Source organism: Cibotium barometz, chromosome 17 (assembly GCF_041138505.1).
Source record: "Cibotium barometz isolate CiBa-2024 chromosome 17, ASM4113850v1, whole genome shotgun sequence".
Lineage (NCBI taxonomy): Eukaryota > Viridiplantae > Streptophyta > Polypodiopsida > Cyatheales > Cibotiaceae > Cibotium > Cibotium barometz.
In genome coordinates this window covers 42,259,193-42,277,191 of record NC_141062.1, presented here as the reverse complement: position 1 = coordinate 42,277,191, position 17,999 = coordinate 42,259,193, and the positions used below count along the sequence as shown (strand labels likewise).

The following is a 17,999-nucleotide window of genomic DNA, read 5'->3' as shown; positions in this document are numbered from 1 at the left end:
AGAGGCATCATTTACAGACATCCCAGATTCCTTTGCCTTCTCTTTGGCAATCCTCTTTCTACACACTGTGATGTAGTGACCTGGCTTCTTACAGTAATGGCATTTGCCCTTCTTCTTGGGATGTCCATCACCTTTCTTGGTATCCTGAGATGAACCACCATCACCTGAATTCTGATTTGAACTCTTTGGCTGAGATTTGCCTTTCCCTTTTTGACCTGTAGTAAATGCTTGTTCAGCACTTGTGTTCATATTCATATTCTTCCTGATTTGCTCTTCTTGTAGCAAGAGAGCAACAAGTTCCTGATACTTAAGGGGTTCAACAGCATTCCTCATGCTGAGGTTCAAAGAGGTATGAAAAGCCAAGTAAGATCTTGGCAAAGAGTTCAAGATGGTGGACACAAGCTGTGTCTCAGGAATAATCTCATCCACATTGATGAGTTGCTCTCTCAAATCCTGCAGCTTGTTAAAGTGGCTAGACATATCATCTCCTTCATGCATTTTCTGATTTTCCAGCTCTCTCTTCAAAAACGAGATTCAAGCCTCATTACGAGCAGCATACATCTGCTCCAAAGTCACCCATGCATTCCGTAAAGAGCCAGCTGAACGAATATGAGGTATAATAGGGAATCAGCACTCTTTCCTGTCCGCTTAGGGCACTTCCTCCAGTACTGGCCTTTCTCGCCGCAATCATTACAAGATCTTTCGGCCTTCAGCTTCTCTCGTTCTGAATCAGGCTTCTTCTCAGAAGACTTCTCCGGTGAAGCCTTTCCTTTGCCCTTGTTATTCCGGCCTTTCGACCGTTGGCCAGTTAAGGCCTCCGAACCTCCGTTGTGAGGAGGGTTCGTGAAATGTTCCTTTTGGTCCAAGACCATTGGCACAAGCTTCTTCCAGTTAATGGTGCTGAGCCTGCCACTCGTAATCAACGAGGAATAGAAAGCAGAATACTGAGCGGGCAAGTGGGAAAGCAAAGTGATGGCCATGTCTTCAGATGATATCTCTTTCCCAGCTTGTAGGACTTCCTGCTGAAGGGCCTGCAGCTTGTTGATGTGTTCCCGCATCGTCGAGGACTTTGCAGGATTCATAACCCGCATCTGCACTTCCAAGGAGATTCGTTTCATGGGTTATACCCTGTTATACAAAGAAGCCAAGTGCTCCCATATGCCTCTCGCCAGCGTCATGTGCTTCACATGATTGATCACTTGTGGTGTGCAATTGAGGAAAATAAACGACCGGACCCTGGCGTTGACACGATCCCACATGTGTGCCTGTGCCTCTCGGTCCTTCCTCGTCGACAGTAACCCCCCTTCCTCAGCTTTCGGCCGTGGAACCCCGATGATGATAAAATCAGCAAGGTCATATGACTCCAGCACCGACTCCATCATGACCTTCCAGATGCCGTAATTGGACCCGCCAACTGACGATCCACTGGGAACGTGGGGAGAGTCGGAATCTTCACCGCATCATCTGTGTTCAGTCGGCCAGCCACAGGACTGCTGTTGGGACAGTCGGCCAGCCCTGGAGTGATCCTACCAACCTCTGGCATCCCTCCCCACCACTAGAAAAAATGAAAAAAATAGGGAAAAATACAGGGAGTGAGGAAAAATGATAAAACACCTTATACAGGGCGGGCACACCCACAACAGAGGCCCTGGTGTATAAATATAGACAGGAGATGACTTCTAACATAGTCTAGGGCTGCAGGCGTGGATGCTCCTAAGGCTGAGGATGAAGGGCGCCTAGCTTCTAAAGACTGAATGAAGAACTAAGCCCTAAGCAAGCCTATTTATACTAACTAGGGGCTGGTCAAGTTGGCTGGTCATTTATTTAATAAAGTTTATATTTATAAATGACATTAAATGCTAAATAAATACCATAAAATATGGAAAAAATACTAGATAAATCCTAGTAAATTCCCTAAGGCTTCTGAGATGTTCTAAATGATGCACAGGCATATGAATGCATATTATGTAGGATGCAGTGTGCTTTCTGATGCAAACCCTAAGGCTTCTACTGACTCTACATGCATGAATGATTCTCTCCAAGTGGGTTAAGGGACTTGACTGACTGACTGACCCGCTAAGGCTGAGGAATGACCTACGTAGCTCGTGCCTGACTTATCTTGGACTGAGGATGTACAATGGGTCACGGCGTACGACAAATATCATCCTACTGGGTTCTAATAATGTACAAATGTTGCACTGCTGATGTTGAGCCAGTTTGTCACCATGCACTGAGTGCAGAGTGCATGTGATAGAGAGGGGTCCTTTTCTGACCGACCATGGCTCCAACAATCTTCTCAACCACGAGGATCAGACCGTGGCCGTGACTCTGGACGTGACCATTCACGAAACCCAAAGCAGTCTATTGCTACTACCGGTCAACAGAAGACGGGTCTCTGCACCATTTGTTCCGGAGACCACCGATGGTTTGAATGCCCTAAGCGATCCAGTAATCGGCAGAACTCCAATGTAGAACTTTCCACCTCCGAAGACAAGTCTCAGGTCCAGACTGCAGAAACTTCCAAAAGCAAGCGTGTTATGGTTATATCCCAGCATGCGCAAGCTTGCATTATTACATCAGTGGCTCAAACACATCTTGTCTCTCCAATTCCAGCCTCTGTGTCTACTCACGTATTGACACTAATTGGCTCTATTTCTGGCTGTCCCATTACCATCCTAATTGACAACGGATGTTCTCACAATTTTGTGGCCACAGCTATGGTGCAACGCTTTAAAAGATACGCACCACTCGCAGTACCCACACTTATGAGATTGAGTTGGCAGATGGATCGGGTTTTTATTGCAATACGACGGCTCCTCGACTTTCCTTTCACATTCACCAATACCGTGATAAGATGGATTTTGAGGTTGTGTCTTTGTCCCGATACGATATGATCTTGGGTCAACAATGGCTATATCAGCATGATCCTATCATCAGTTTTCGCAGCCACACTTTACAGTTTGCTAAAGATGGTATGGACATCGATCTCCAAGGTATTTGCGATCAACCCTCCACACCAACCTTGTCTGCATTACAGGCAAAGCGGTGGGTTCGTAAGGCCGATTGCTCTTCAACACTCTTAATGGTTTTCTCTGCTACGGAGACGGTGCTTGACCAAAATTCCAAAGTGGCATATTTGGCTCAACCCTTTTTTGTCCCGCATTTGGATTTGTTTCTTGCAAAACTACCTCTAGTTTTGCCTCCTCGACGTCCTGTGGATCATCCGATTGATTTACTTTCTGGCAATTCGCCACCAACTCGTGCTCCGTATCGGGTCTCTTTTGCTGAATCCCAAGAAATTCAACGCTAGTTAACGGAACTCTCGGACAAGGGTCATATTTGTCCTAGTCAGAGTCCTTTTGGTGCACCAGTTTTGCTCGTGAAAAAGAAAGATAAGTCAATACGACTTTGCATTGATTATCGTGTCCTTAAGAAACTGACCATCAAAAATAAATATCCTCTTTCTCTTATTGATGAATTATTTGATCAGTTGCTTCACGCCAAAGTATTTTCCAAGATTGATCTCAAGTCCGGATATCATCAGATCCATATTCGTGAAGGTAATGAGCACAAGACTGCCTTCCGCACACGAAGTATGGACATTATGAGTATTTGGTCATGCCTTTCAGGTTAACCAATGTCCTGGCAACTTTTATGAGTCTCATGAATGACATCTTTCGACCATTTTTGGACAAGTTCGTGATTATGTATCTGGATGATATTCTGGTATTTAGTGCTTCAATCGATGAGCACAAAAAGCATCTACATGCAGTTTTCCAGGTTTTACGCGATAATGCACTTTTTGTCAACCCAAAAAAGAGTGAATTTTTCAAGGCATAAGTAGAGTACATCGGGCACATCATTTCAGCTGAAGGCATTGCTGTTGATTCTAAGAAGATACAAGTTATTCATGATTGGCCGACACCACAAAATATCCATGATGTCATATCATTCTTGGGTCTTGCCAATTTTTATCACACGAAGGTCTTTAAGTTTTCGGAAATTGTAGCACCTTTGACAAAGGTTTTGAAATCAGCACTTGATTTCCAATGGACAGATGATGCTTCTCATGCCTTTGATAAGCTAAAGGAGGCATTGACAACAATTCCGGTAATGGCAATTGCAGACCCCAATCTTCCTTTTGAAGTTGAGAGATGCTTTTGATCTTGCAACTGGCGCAGTTCTCATGCAACAAGGCCAAAGCCATCGCCTCTGACAGTCATAATCATTCAACAATTCAAACACGTTATCCAGTGTATGATGAGGAATTCTTGGCAATTGTTCATGCTTATCGAGCCTGGAAACATTATCTTTTGGGAGTAGATTCTGTTGTGAAGACAGATCATCATTCCTTAAAGTATATGTTTACCCAACCAGTTATGAATACACGACAAGGCAGATGGGTGGAGTATCTCGCAAACTTCCATATGGCTATTGAATATGTTCCTGGCCTTTCTAATGTGGTTGCCGATGCTCTTAGCCGAATGTCTCAAGCCTTAGCAATGGCGATTTCTACAGTTCAAATCAACATTCCAGCAGCTTTTGTGGATCATTATGCAGACGATCGAGATTTTGCAAATGCTTTTCGAGTGATTACGACTCCACACTCTAGTCCTTTTGATTTGAAGATTTATGTAGCTTATTCTCTTATCCATGGCTTATTATATTATCAGGATCGCATTTGTGTCCCTCATAACACAAGTATGCGTAAACTCTTGGTAAAGGAACATCATGAGGTTCCTCATGCAGCTCATCCTGGTATCAACAAGACATATCGGTTGCTGACAGCTTCTTATTATTGGCCCCAAATGAAGCAAGATGTTATAAAGTTTGTTACAGCATGTTTTTCTTGTCAACAAATGAAAGCTCTAGTAGACAAGCTCCAGCTGGTCTTCTATAACCACTTCTAGTACCAAATGAACGTTGGGAAAGTATCAGTATGGATTTCATTACAAATTTACCTCGTTCTTCGAAAGGTAATACACAGATAATGGTGGTGGTCGACAGATTGTCCAAGATGGCACATTTTATACCATGCAAGAAGACAGCTCAAGCTCCGGATATTGCTTCATTATTTCTTCAGTACGTTTTTAAGATACATGGGTTGCCAAAGTCCATTATTTCAGATCGAGATCCCAAGTTTACATGACATTTTTGGACTTCACTTTTTAAGTCACTTGGCATAAATTTATTGTTCAGCCTATCATCCACAAACAGATGGCCAAATTGAAAGAGTTAATCAAATTCTTGAAGAGATGCTTCGACATTATATTCAGTCTCGCTTAGCATCTTGGGAAGATTATCTACCATTGATGGAATTTACTTACAATAATTCTCATCACACAGCAATAGGAATGAGTACTTTTTAAGCCGCTTATGGTCATACACCAGCTGTGCCATCAAACTTTGTTCTTCAACACAAGATGGCATTAGCAGATTAGTTAGTTCAAGAAATGCAAGATGTTCTTCAAGTTCGAGATTAGATGATTCGAGTTCAAGAACAATATCAACAAGCAGCTAACTGACGTCGCCGACATGATGAATTCAAAGAAGGTGACATGGTTCTTTTGTTCGTGGCTCCTCATCGATATAAAACAGTGAAATCAGTTTTTCCAAAGTTGCGACCACGTACTATGGTCCTTTTGGGGTTATTAAGAATAATTCTCCTTTGAGTTATAAGTTGGAGTTACCACTTTCATGGGGAAAGATTCATCTGACTTTTCACATATCATGGATCAAGAAGTTTGTACAAGGAGATTCTCCCATTCCAGATATTTCAGATTATGTTCCAGAGATTGAAGATGAGCATATGATCTTAATCCGAGAAAAGATTCTTGATGTGCGACAGAAAGAAACTCGGCAGAAGATTATTACAGAATTCTTAGTACAATGGAATTTGGAAAGACTTGGATGATTCAGATTCAACTTGGCAAAGTGATGAAGATCTACAACAGTACCCAGAATTACTTCAAGAGTTCTTTCGCCAACAACAATCACTTATATAACCATGGATCTTATTTTAAGTGGGAGGGAATGTCACGATTGTGACTTAATTACCCTTAAGTACTCTTAATCATTGAAAGGACACCAGTGAAGGGTCACACCTTGTCACATGGGTCATCATCAAAGGACACGTCTCTTCAAAGGGACACATCTATTGATTAAAGGACACACCTCTACGTCCAAAAGATTATCAATTCATGAGTCACACCCTTTCGTCAGGGATGTGCCTCTTCATTTGTACCTCTTTAGGCCCTATTTAACAAGGCCTTGTGTCTCAATCAAAACAACACACAACTTTCCGCTCTCTAATTATCTTTCTAACCTTCACTGGCTCTCAGAGACTTTGAGGGCGCGGTTAGCACCACCACACACGGCACCACACACGGAAAAATACTAACCACACCAGGAAGAACTTCTTGAGCATGGTCAACATATACATGCTTTGTTCCTGCTTTGCACAAAACTTAAAGAATTCTTTGAATTTAAATTAACAAATTTTAGATTTACAGAAATGAGAAAACATGAGGGCACCTGGTACGACAAGTACAATCTAGTACAATAGGTACTATTTAGCAAGTACAATCCAGATTTAGCCGATACAATCTAGATTCAGCACACATGTGAAATTCAGCAGCAGGTACAATCAGATTTCAGCAAGTATAGTCCAGATTCATCACACGTGTGGAATTCAGTAGTAGGTACATGCACATACAGTCCAACAGGTACAATCAAGTACAGTCTAGCAGGTACAATCAAGTACAATCCAATAGGTACAATCAAGTACAGTCCACGTGGCAACAAGTACAGTCTGATTTTTCAGCACACGTGCGGGTTTTTAGCAGGTACAATCCATGTAGAAGCAGGCGAAGGAGAAAATTACAGCAATTTCAGCCGTTGAAGAGGTAGGCGATGGAGAGAATGAGGGAGAATAGTAGGCGATGAAGAGAAAATTGCAGCCAGCTTCCCCACGTGTGTAGAATTACTAAAATAACTCATGCAAGAGTTTATCCAAAGGTTTTTGAAAGGGTACACAATATTAAAAGAGTATTTAAAATGCTCATGGGCACCCTAATATGATAATGTCCAGTCCCTAATTTAAATGTATGTGAACACATGGGCTTATAAATATTAAAGTTGGCCATAACATGTAAATTTTACATTTCAAAAAGGAAAAAATGGTAATACTTACCACTTGTTCACACGCCACACCACCGAGTCAGCGTAGAGCACTCCACAGGGGCATCCCCGTCCAGTGTACTGGCACGGCATAACAGACAGACACACGCAAACAAGTCATGCAAAAACAAATTTATGCATGCAGGCATAAATGCATGTGCACATGTAATGGACGAAATCTCTCTTTCATGAAACTTGTACAAGGAGTTCTTGTCGGGCACAAATATAAAAAATATGTCTGGGTCTTCCTATGAAGTGATAGTCCCATAGGTAAGACGCCATCTTGGCCATACACAGGTAGCACCAACAGGCTCCCGTCCATACAGTACGAAGCAGGTCACACATGGGTGACACGAAACTGGTTCCCATCCATGTGATTCAGCACTGGTCACACACGGGTGGCACTAATCTGGCTCCCGTCCATGTGACACCAAAAGACTGGCCCTTTCACATGGGACACTGGCTCGGCCCCATGTGAACATGGCACAAATCTGGCCGCTCTATGGAGTGACAGTCCCATAGAAAGTGGCTCCAGAGATGGAGATGGACCAAATGGTGACATTCCCCTGGGCTTCTAAACAGGTGTCTTCAACTGAAAAGCCTCAAGATATGCTTGCAAAAGCTGAAGGTAGTCAGCAAAATAATCCTCGTCTACCCACTTTGCATCTATCGGCAAAGAATTTTTAAATTTCACAAGGTATCTCCTGGAAAGCTCTCCATGTGGTAACTTTCTCTCCTTGTGAAATACTATCTGCTGTGGCTGAAGGATCTCCTCAAGCTCATTGTTACAAGTGGAAGATACTTCTCCCATGCAGTCTTTTGATCTGCCACATAACACTTCAACAAATTCAACACGGCTGAATTTGCAGCTTCACTTTGGCCATCTGTTTGGGGATGATAAGCTGATGAGAACTTAAGCGTAGTGTCCATGTTATCAAATAAAGTCCTCCAAAAGAGGCTCGTAGTCTTGGGATCTCTATCCCCAATGATGGACTTAGGCATACCATGAATATGTGAGCAAGAAAAAGCTTCACCATATGATCAACTTTAATGGTTTTCTTGACAGGCAAGAAGTGAGCTTGCTTGCTAAACCTGTCCACAATGGTCCAAATAGCAAATCCATAATAAAGTCCGTAGTAATGCTTTCCCATGGCTGCGAGGGAATAGGCAATGGCTGAAACAAACCTGGAGGCTTTTGCCTATCAAATTTCACCTTTTGGCAAGTAATACATGCGCGTACATATGCCTCAATGCCTTTACCCATGCTTGGCCAAAAGAAATATCTTTCAATCATGCGTGTAGTAGGCATGATACCTCTATGACCAACATAAGGTAGAGCGTGACATTCCTCCATAACCTTTGGACGCATATCCTTCGCCACACATAAGCAGTTATCCTTCATAAGATAACCCTCTTTGATGTCCACATGAGAGGCTACTGAAACTGTAGCCACATAAGGCCTCGTGGACAATGCATCTGCCACTAAATTCGTCTTTCCCGGAGTATGTGTAATTTGAAAATGAAACATGGAAAGAAAGTTTGCCATTCTCATCTGCTTCTCCGAAAGCTTTGTTTGAGATAGAAAATATCTCAAGCTTTGATGATTTGTCTTGACTACAAATTCACCCCCAAGAAGATAATGTTTTCATATCTTTAAGGCATGAATTACAACCAAGAGCTCTTTTTCATAGATGCCCATATGAAGCTCAGCATCATGCAATCGATGGCTCTCATATGCAACTGCATGACCTTCTTGATTTAGGACAGCTCCTATACAATTCCCACATGCATCACATTCCGTTGTAAATGGCTTTTGCAAGTCGAGAACAATCAAGACGGGTCCACATATGATAGCATTCTTGAGTTGCAAAAAGGCATCTTGCTCCTTTGAGGTCCATTTAAAAGTGGCTTTCTTCTTCGTGAGATCATGTAAAGGCGTGGTAATCATAGCAAAATGCCTTATAAAACGCCTGTAATATGAACATAACCCCAGAAAGCTACGTATCTCATGTACATTTTACAACTCTGGCCAATTTCGAATGGTTTCAATCTTGGCAGGATCCATTTTTACACCATCTTTGGATACAATGTGGCCCAAATAGTGTATCTTTGAAAGAAAGAACTCACTTTTCTTGGCATTAATGAAAAGTTTATGCTTTCGTAACTCTTCAAACACTGTAGCCAAATGAGTCCTATGCTCTTGCTCATTCTTGGAGAAAACCAAGATGTCCTATGCTCTTACCTGTGAATTTTCGATGCAGAAGAACAAAAAGGTGAGGAGCTTGGCTGAACCAAACCTTTCTCCAAAAGCTCATTAACTTGCTTCATAATCTCTTCTTGTTGTGCGGCACTCACACGATATGCGGGTTTGTGAGGTGTAGAACTACCTAGCACAAGATTATGCGATGATCCTCGAAACTTTGAGGAGGTAGTTCGCCTGGCAATGCATCAGCAAAACAATCTTTGTATGCATGAAGAAAATTAGTCTATCTTGAGTTAAAACATCCACATTTTCATGACTTTGTTCAATGTTATCACGAACAAAAACCAAATACGGGGAAAGACTCTTTTTCATTGCTTTATTAATCTGGATGTGAGATACAATTGGGATAGAATCTCTTTCCTTGCCATCATCAATAACATGAATGCGGCCTTTATGCATAAAAGAAATTCTGTTTGTCTTGTACTTTTTGCGGGGCTTAAGCCTATGATGCCATGGCTTGCCAAGGAATACATCACATCCATTAAGAGGTGCAACCAAGAAATGCTCATGATCAAGATAACCCTGAATATGTATGCACAACTTTCCAATAAGTGGGGTAACCTGCACCTCTTTACCAACAAAGGCAGCTTCTGCTTCAATTTGAGGCTCCATATCCTCAACCTCAATGCCCAAGGCGGCTGCCATCTGGGTAGAGATGAAATTATCTGTTGCACGATCATCAAACATAAATAAAGCGGGCTGATCTTTGACTTGGCCCCATGCTTTGTATACCATTCTCTCTTTACCATCATTCTTCGTGCTTCCCTGCTCATCGGGAACGGCATGCACATTTGCCTTGGGATGCTTGTCCTCATGCTTTTGTTTGCGGTTGGGGCATTGCCTAAACATATGTCCTTTACTTCCACAAGAAAAGCATTTCTTCTCCTTTGCATATTGCTCCCTTTGCTCGGGAGTCAAGCTAAATTTGTTCTTCTTTGGCCCATTATCCTTGGATGAAGTATTTTCAGCTTTACCTCCCTTCTGGGCTTCCCGAAAGCTCTTTTTAAGTGGCTGTTCATCTTTTTGCAGGTTTGGAACTGCCTTCTCTTTGCCCTTGGAACCACCTTGATCTTGCTTGATTTTTAGCACCAAGTGCTCCGTAGCAAGAGCAGATGCTATAAGCTGTTGTAAAGTGTGTTTCGGGTGCAATTCGATGCCCGAACGGTAGGCTGATTGCAACCCGGAACGAAATTTTCTTTTCTTTTCATCCTCGGAGAGTTGCATGAAAGGAGTAACCTCGAGCAAAACTTTCCAAAATTTGCTCACATATTGCTGCACACTCTCATTATCCTTTTGGTCAAGTCTATCCCACTTTTGGGTGAGTGTATGCTCTGCATTTGGAGGCAAGAATTGGGCATAAAATCTGTCCTTGAACTCTTTCCAAGTGCAAATGGGGTCTTTGGTGGTCTTTTCAGTGATCCACCAATGGGCAGCTGTCTCCTTCAAAAACATGCTCGCATGACGGATCTTGGACTTCTCAGTGAAGTCCTCTTTAGTAAATGCAATATCAAACTGAGCCACAAAAGCAAGCACCTTAGAGGCATCAAATTCCCCATGATAGGCATCAAACTTCATTGACTTGTCCCCTGCCTTGAACTCCTTGAGCTTTTTGGCATGAGGCTCAAGTTCTTGCCTCTTTCTCTTGCCCTTGTCCAACGGGGCAGCTCTCTGTGCATGAACTTCATGGGCAATCTTAGGTGTTTCACTAAGCAAAGTGACGTGGGCCTTTGGTTCTTGTGGCTCCACTGCATGTGACCTCGTTGAAAGATGCCTTGTCTCACCACGAGACAACTCAATAGGCCTCAGCACACGTGTGGAATTCAGCAGTAGGTACAGTCCAGCAGATACAGTCTAGCAGGTACAATCAGGTAAAGTCTAGTCGGTACAATCAAGTATAGTCTAGCAGGTACACTCAAGTATAGTCTAATAGATACAATCAAGTACAGTCCATGTGGCAGCAAGTACAGTTTGATTTTTCAGCACACGTGTGGGTTTTCAGTAGGTACAATCCATGTAGAAGCAGGCGATGAAGAAAATTACAGCAATTTCAGCCCTTGAAGAGGTAGGCGATGGAGAGAATGAGGGAGAATAGTAGGCGATGATGAGAAAATTGCAGCCAGCTTTCCCACGTGTGTAGAATTACTAAAAGAACTCATGCAAGAGTTTATCCAAAGGTTTTCAAAAGGGTACACAATATTAAAAGAGTATTTGAAATGCTCATGGGCACCCTAATGTGATAATGTCCAGTCCTTAATTTAAATGTGTGTGAACACATGGGCTTATAAATATTAAAGTTAGCCATAACTTATAAATTGTACATTTTAAAAAGGAAAAAACGGTATCAGATTTCCAGCACTGTTTTGCTGTGTTTTCTGGACTGATCTTGTTGGTAGCTCTACCCTAACTTGGGCTGAATTACTTGGACCCGAAGGTACATTCTCTTCAGCGTTTTTCCTCATATGAGGTGTGGAACTTGGATGGCATGAATTTTTAGGGTTGCAGCCCTTTGGTTGGCTGCGTTTTCTTCTCCAGTGGACACATATCACTTGCAAAGGGGGCTTTGTTTGGAGCATCTATACTTGCGTTTTGTTCTTGGCCTTCACAATTACGCGGTTTCTTCATGTTTCTTGCCTTCTGTTGGTGGTGGAGTGCTGTTTTTTTTCTGGACAGCAGTGTTTTGGCTGCGTTTTGCTTCCCAAAGGTGTTTTTCTACACTCTGAGGGGACCCATCTCCAGCTACTTCAAGTGAGGATGAGTTTCGGGAGCTGTTTTTACAGATTTTGGAGGAGAGTAGTGATCTTTTCAAAGATCTTGAGGAGAGTTTATTTTGTCTGAGCCTGTGTTCTTTGCAGTGTTTGCAGAGAAAGGAGGGTGTTTTGCCTGTGAGGTGTGATCCTTTCACATGGATCACTTGTTTGTTGCTGATTCTTGGGATCTGAATTTACTTATTGAAGAGTCTTCTGTTCTCAGTGATGCTCTTGAGGACTTTGTTACCACTGCAGTTGATATTCTTGCTTCCCTTCCTCATTGTGAGGAGTCTACCTTTGCCTCTCTTTGTGATGCTTCTGAGGATGCTTCTCCCCTTGCCAATTTTGCATTGGGTTTGATGCGGTGTGCAGGTTTTTTGTTTTGGAGGATGGACTTTTGGACCCGGTGGGATGTTCCAGTGAGGAGCAGCCTGCTTCTCCCAGGATTGATTATCTACAAGATCTGATCTTGGTTGGTTGAGGTTTTTCATACCTTCTTCAGGTTGGAAAGACGACATACAACTTCGGGGAGTCTTCTTGCACTTGGGTTTGGCACCATTATTTGGAGCAGCACGTCGCAACCTACTTGGCTGTTTTCTTCTAGAGGAGCGGTGTACCTGGCAGCTTAACCTGTTGCTTTTGTAGCTGAGTTGCTGAAGAGATTGCTTGTGGAGCTTTCAAGGTACTTGTTTCCGCAGTCTTTCATCTATGATCGAGGACGGCGTCTCTAGCTTCTTGGAGTTCACTTAGCATCCGGTGCTGAGAGGGGGTGTTAGACATCATCCCCTTGCTGTTGACTTCCTGTGTGGTGTCCTATTTTAGCCTTTAGGGCTGACTATGTTAGCTAGAGGGGCTGGTCATCCCTCACATCATTTATCCACTTATTTTTCCCTTTTATGGAGTCTTGGGCATTTATCCTAGTCGTGGAGAGCTGGTCGGCTGCCTCTACATGGGCATATATATAGCCGGTTCTTCCCTCACACTTTTTCATTGCATTGCATTGCTTGCTGCAGACACACCTACGAGTATGCAGGGTAGAGCTAGACATTAGGTAGCAGTCCACGGGAAGGGTTGGACATCATAGGTGACACATGGCATTGCCACTTGGCAATGATGACGTGGTGGTGGTGACGTGGTAGTCGGGTAGCTGGCCGACAGCATTACTGTTGGCCGACTAGGAGCATTGGTGCATATATATATATGTAGGTAGCCAAATTGTCATATTCGTTTGCTTTCCTTAGTGTTGGACTTCATAGAGCGTTTCTTTGTAGGCGAGGTGCTAGCCAAGTGTGTGTAGTAGGTCATATGGCTGTGATTTGTCTTCTTCATTCTCATTCACATCTTGTATTGAATTCAAGTTGTATTATTTCTTTCTTGTACAGAGAGCAGTAGTTTAGGCCTCGTGTGTGTGTGCTAGATGTGTGATTTTTCCGCACTCTTCTTTCTATCTCTGGAAAACCCTAGCACATAGGCGCAAGCGCTTTACATATAGTCACATAGAAATAGTTGCAGCCTACAGCCCGAACTAGGAAATAGAAATGGATGGGAAACAACAGGACTTCAGAACCACACATTAAATTAAATCTGGAATATGGTAAAATTTGATTCTTGGGGGAAAGAGAAGGAAAAGTGAGTGTGTTAATACTGCTATTAGAGAATAGTCTATTGTTTGAAAGACATACCGGGCCTAAAGGTAGGTGGCCCAACCCTAGAAATGGCTACCCTGTATTGAGAATCTACTCGTTGTTATACCGTTAAATGCGTAAATATATTTAATGTAGCAATTCTAATATGGCAAAGGTTTTGCAGGAATGAGAAAGACCTCAACAAACGTCAAGAAATGGTACAAAGCCTCCGTGCTAGGATGAACCAGATGACGATCAGTCTGAATTCCTCTCAGGCTTCAAACAGGTGAGCCTCACATTCTTTTTTTTGGGGGTGTATTCACATCCTTTACTAGTTGCTTAATCAAGAAGAGGCTGACTTTGATACCTGAAAACATTATCTTTCATGTAGTTGGTTGCTATGTTGTTCTTGAGAGTCCACAATCTCATTTCTTCTTCTCTTTCTTGAAAGTGATCTTGGATGTTAAGTTTTGTAGACTATATATAGAGACATGAAATGGGGAATCATACCTTTATCTGAGAGAGTTCCAATCCATGCACATTATGTGAGCTACATGAGACAGGTCAACATTATAAGCTCTCATATAGCGATTTTAACACACTTCCGAGGACTAATCGTGGTCACCCATCCAGCCATTCCTCTATTGAAAACACCTGTGTGCCATCATTCCTGATACCCCAATGGCACAGTGGTTGAAAGACTCAGCCTTGGCTTTAATTGGAACACCTTAGGAATTTGGAACTCAACACTCTGTCGCATAATGATGGCTATTTTACACCCAAGTACATAAGAGGAGAGTTACCTCCCTTCCACATGTTTGTTTAATTCAATTTGGCCACAATGCAAGACAAGATGTCCCCAATGACTGCTTGTGCTAAATTTAACCAGGTGCTTTTGGCAATGTCTGGCAGGACCAACCTTCTTGGTCAAGATGGGAGAGTAGAACCCAAAGAGAACAATAGAACATCAGGGCTTGACAATTCGGGTATCGTTGGTCTTCAACGACAGATCATGAGGGGTACATTCAGAAAGTCTTTCTTTGTGATTGTTTGGTAGGATTACGAGGGTAAATCTACCACCTCAACCCATTCCCTGTACCAATCTGTCCTACCCTCTTCTATCAGGCCACTCTCTAACAAACCTACCACCTCAACCCACTCCCTCTACCTGACCTGTCCTACCCTGCCACTCTCCACCTGTCCTTGGTTCCCCTCCCTCACTGCTGACTCAACATCTTACACCTTTCTTTATTGTGACATGACAGAGCAGGATGATGATCTCCTAAAGCTAGAAGAAACTGTGTCCAGCACAAAGCACATTGCCCTGGCTGTGAATGAAGAGTTGGACCTGCACACGAAGCTTTTGGCAAGTGCTTACTATGTATAATGTAGCTTTGATGGCATGTAGTTTATTTTTCTCTCTCAATTATGTGATATAGTTTTTTTTAAATTGTAGGATGACTTGGACCAGGATGCAGACACCACGAATACCCGACTAAAGGTTGGTACACTCGGGTTGTCTCCTGTGTGCTTACTTTTTTCACAAGATGACCTTCTTTCACACCTTCACAAATTGATTATTGGAGTTTCGATAACAGGCTGTGCAGAGGCGGCTAGGTTTCTTAAGCAAAAAGGCAAGCAGTGGCTGCTCGGTTATGCGCCTTATACTCTTGCTGGTTGTGATTGTGATCCTCGTGTTGGTCATATTTGCCCTTGTTAGATATTTGTAAGGCTTTTCTCATTGGTGGCATACGCATGACTCCTCTACATCTCCACTATGCTTTCAGTGGCGTGATCAAGGTTTCTTTCGTGTGACAAATTTGTGTTTCAGTCAAAGTCACTGTTACCCTGTATGTCAGCATTTAGGTTTCAATCAACAATAAGTCATCAATGCTTGAAACCATTGTAAAACGTCTATTTGTAGTACCTCTGGTATGGATTACGTTCACCATAGTGTTTGCCTTTTGGAAATGATTGAGACTGAGGAATTTGCATAACTAACTTGCAGCAATTGGAGAGACTATGGACCTAAATGTATTGGCTACAATAGTTTTGAATGGGCTTGGTGAGGGCTATGAAATATTTAAGTAACACCTCTCTTGTACCGACGGTATGGATTTTATTTTTCTCAGTAAGCTCCACACACAAAACTCTTCCTTTACAAAGGGTTCCCTCTTTATCATAAAAGAAAGCAATGTCATGTTATCCATTTGACTAGGCTGTGCTCTTATCTTTGAGAAGTGAGGGAGGTTTGTAGCATAATAGATTAGAATTAGAGAGGACATGTAAGGGATTGAGTAGTATACCCTGCCTCGAAGGATGTGCCATCCATACATTTCGCTCACAAGAAAGATTGACATTGTTGAGTCTCTCAGCATCAGTCAGAAGTAGTTAATGATATATATAGAACTAGAAATGGCCATAGGGACATGCTTAACAAGGCTTGAGGACTGTTGTTACCTCAAATTGTGCTGGGTGCCAAGTTCATCAAAGTCATTAATCTGTTTACCCACGTTGCGCACATCATGTTCATCATTCTCACAAAGTCCTAAATTTCAAAGCTATCAAAGTATAACCTACACGATTCATTATATTGATTTTGCAAGTCTATACACCCTTTTGGTAAGAAATTGTGAAAGGAAGGTCATGCAATAATGTCAAGAATAATGGTTTGATTGACAATTCACTTGAAAGGGAGAATGAATAGTTCAGAATAACTAGGTAAGCAAAGCTAATCTCACTTTGAAATAAGGCTCTGCTTTTAGAGTGTAATTGTTGACTACACATGATTTTCTAGGATCCAAAATGGAGAGCACTGTAAGTTTTTAGAGCATGAAAAACTCTCCGCTAAGGGTAGGCTTCTTGAATGGCTAGCAACAACTTTTGGAGTGTGACCTCTTGTCGTATGATATGGACACAATTATTGTTATAAGATAGCCTAAATCAGTCCCAAAATACAAGCTTTTGTTAACCACTCTACAGGTGAACATGGTTTTGTTTGCTCGACTTACTATAAGGCGCTTTGTCATCTTACTCGTGTGAATAGGCATTTGAGTTTTACTAGACGACATTGGAACATATAAAGTGAGAGCCTCTAAGGACTAATTAGATCAAAAGGAAAATTGGCTATTGGTTTACTTTTTGTAGAAAAGTTAAAAAAAAAAGAATACTACAGCTCTGACCTAGTCAAAAGTGATTGCAGACATGGATAGTATACTCTAATATCATTCCAAAGAGCCATAGAACACTTTATTTGGAGTTCGGGACCATCTTCAAAGTGCAAAAGTACTAAATCTTGGCAAATTCAATAAGAAGGCACAATGGGCATTCAAGGTCCAAGAGGAGCCTACATGTGCTCATAGAAATGTTGGTGATCAAGGGCAATCACATGAAGATATTCCTTTGGAGCCTACCTGTGCTCATAGGAATGTTGGTGATCAAGGGCAATCACATGAAGATATTCCTTTGGAAAATAATGATGCACATAAGGAGAATCAACTACATCCATCCTCATTGCCTATCAAGAGTTTAAAGGGTCAAAAACTTTCTTCTTCATGAAGTGGGTATGGAGGAAAGTAATAAGGGTTTCATCAAGGTGGATAAGGATGTGGATACCTCTATGCCTAGAGTGGAATCAAATAGAGGAAACCAATCTCTGTGTCCATCTTATGTTTCTACAAACCATGCAAGGTGTTGATGAGGGATGGTGGAGTCGTCTCATCCAAACTTGTCAAAGATTGGATAATAAAGTAGGATAAGATTTTATTTCTCGACCATTTACAATGAAATGAAGAATCCAAAAAGGTCAAATTAGATGACTTCTCATCTTCATGGTCATGCAAAGATATGGTGGGACAAAGCATTATGGCGCAAAGAGTTTATTGATGTGAACGAGATTGAGGATTGGGAATATTTATTCTACTACATAGTGCAACATTTTGTTCAATTTCATAAACGAAGAGTTTTGGAGGATCAATGTATGAAGCTTGTACAAAGTAATCTCCAAGATTATGTTAAAAAGTTTTGGTATCTTTCTTCCTTCCTTAGTGGCTATAGTGAGAAAGTGGCAATAAAGAAGTTTGTGAATGGGTTGTGTGTTGATCATATAGTGCAAAGCATGATTAGTGAAGTGAACTATACACTTAGAGAAGTCATGCTATTTACCAGAATGGTGGACAGCCACAT

The 17,999-nt window shown here is 42.0% G+C and overlaps 1 protein-coding gene across 1 annotated transcript in view; it reads left to right on the top strand.

Moving 5' to 3' along the window:
• Positions 1–15,811, top strand: part of LOC147630018 (syntaxin-52-like) — a 36,045-nt gene extending 20,234 nt beyond the window's left edge. Inside the window, exons 2-6 of the mRNA XM_086811590.1 lie at positions 13,999–14,100; positions 14,727–14,833; positions 15,080–15,180; positions 15,271–15,315; positions 15,413–15,811. Coding sequence (XP_086667716.1) covers positions 13,999–14,100; positions 14,727–14,833; positions 15,080–15,180; positions 15,271–15,315; positions 15,413–15,544 — 487 coding nt within the window. The 3' untranslated portion in view covers positions 15,545–15,811. The remainder of the gene's footprint in view (positions 1–13,998; positions 14,101–14,726; positions 14,834–15,079; positions 15,181–15,270; positions 15,316–15,412) is intronic.
• Positions 15,812–17,999: the final 2,188 nt, after the last annotated feature.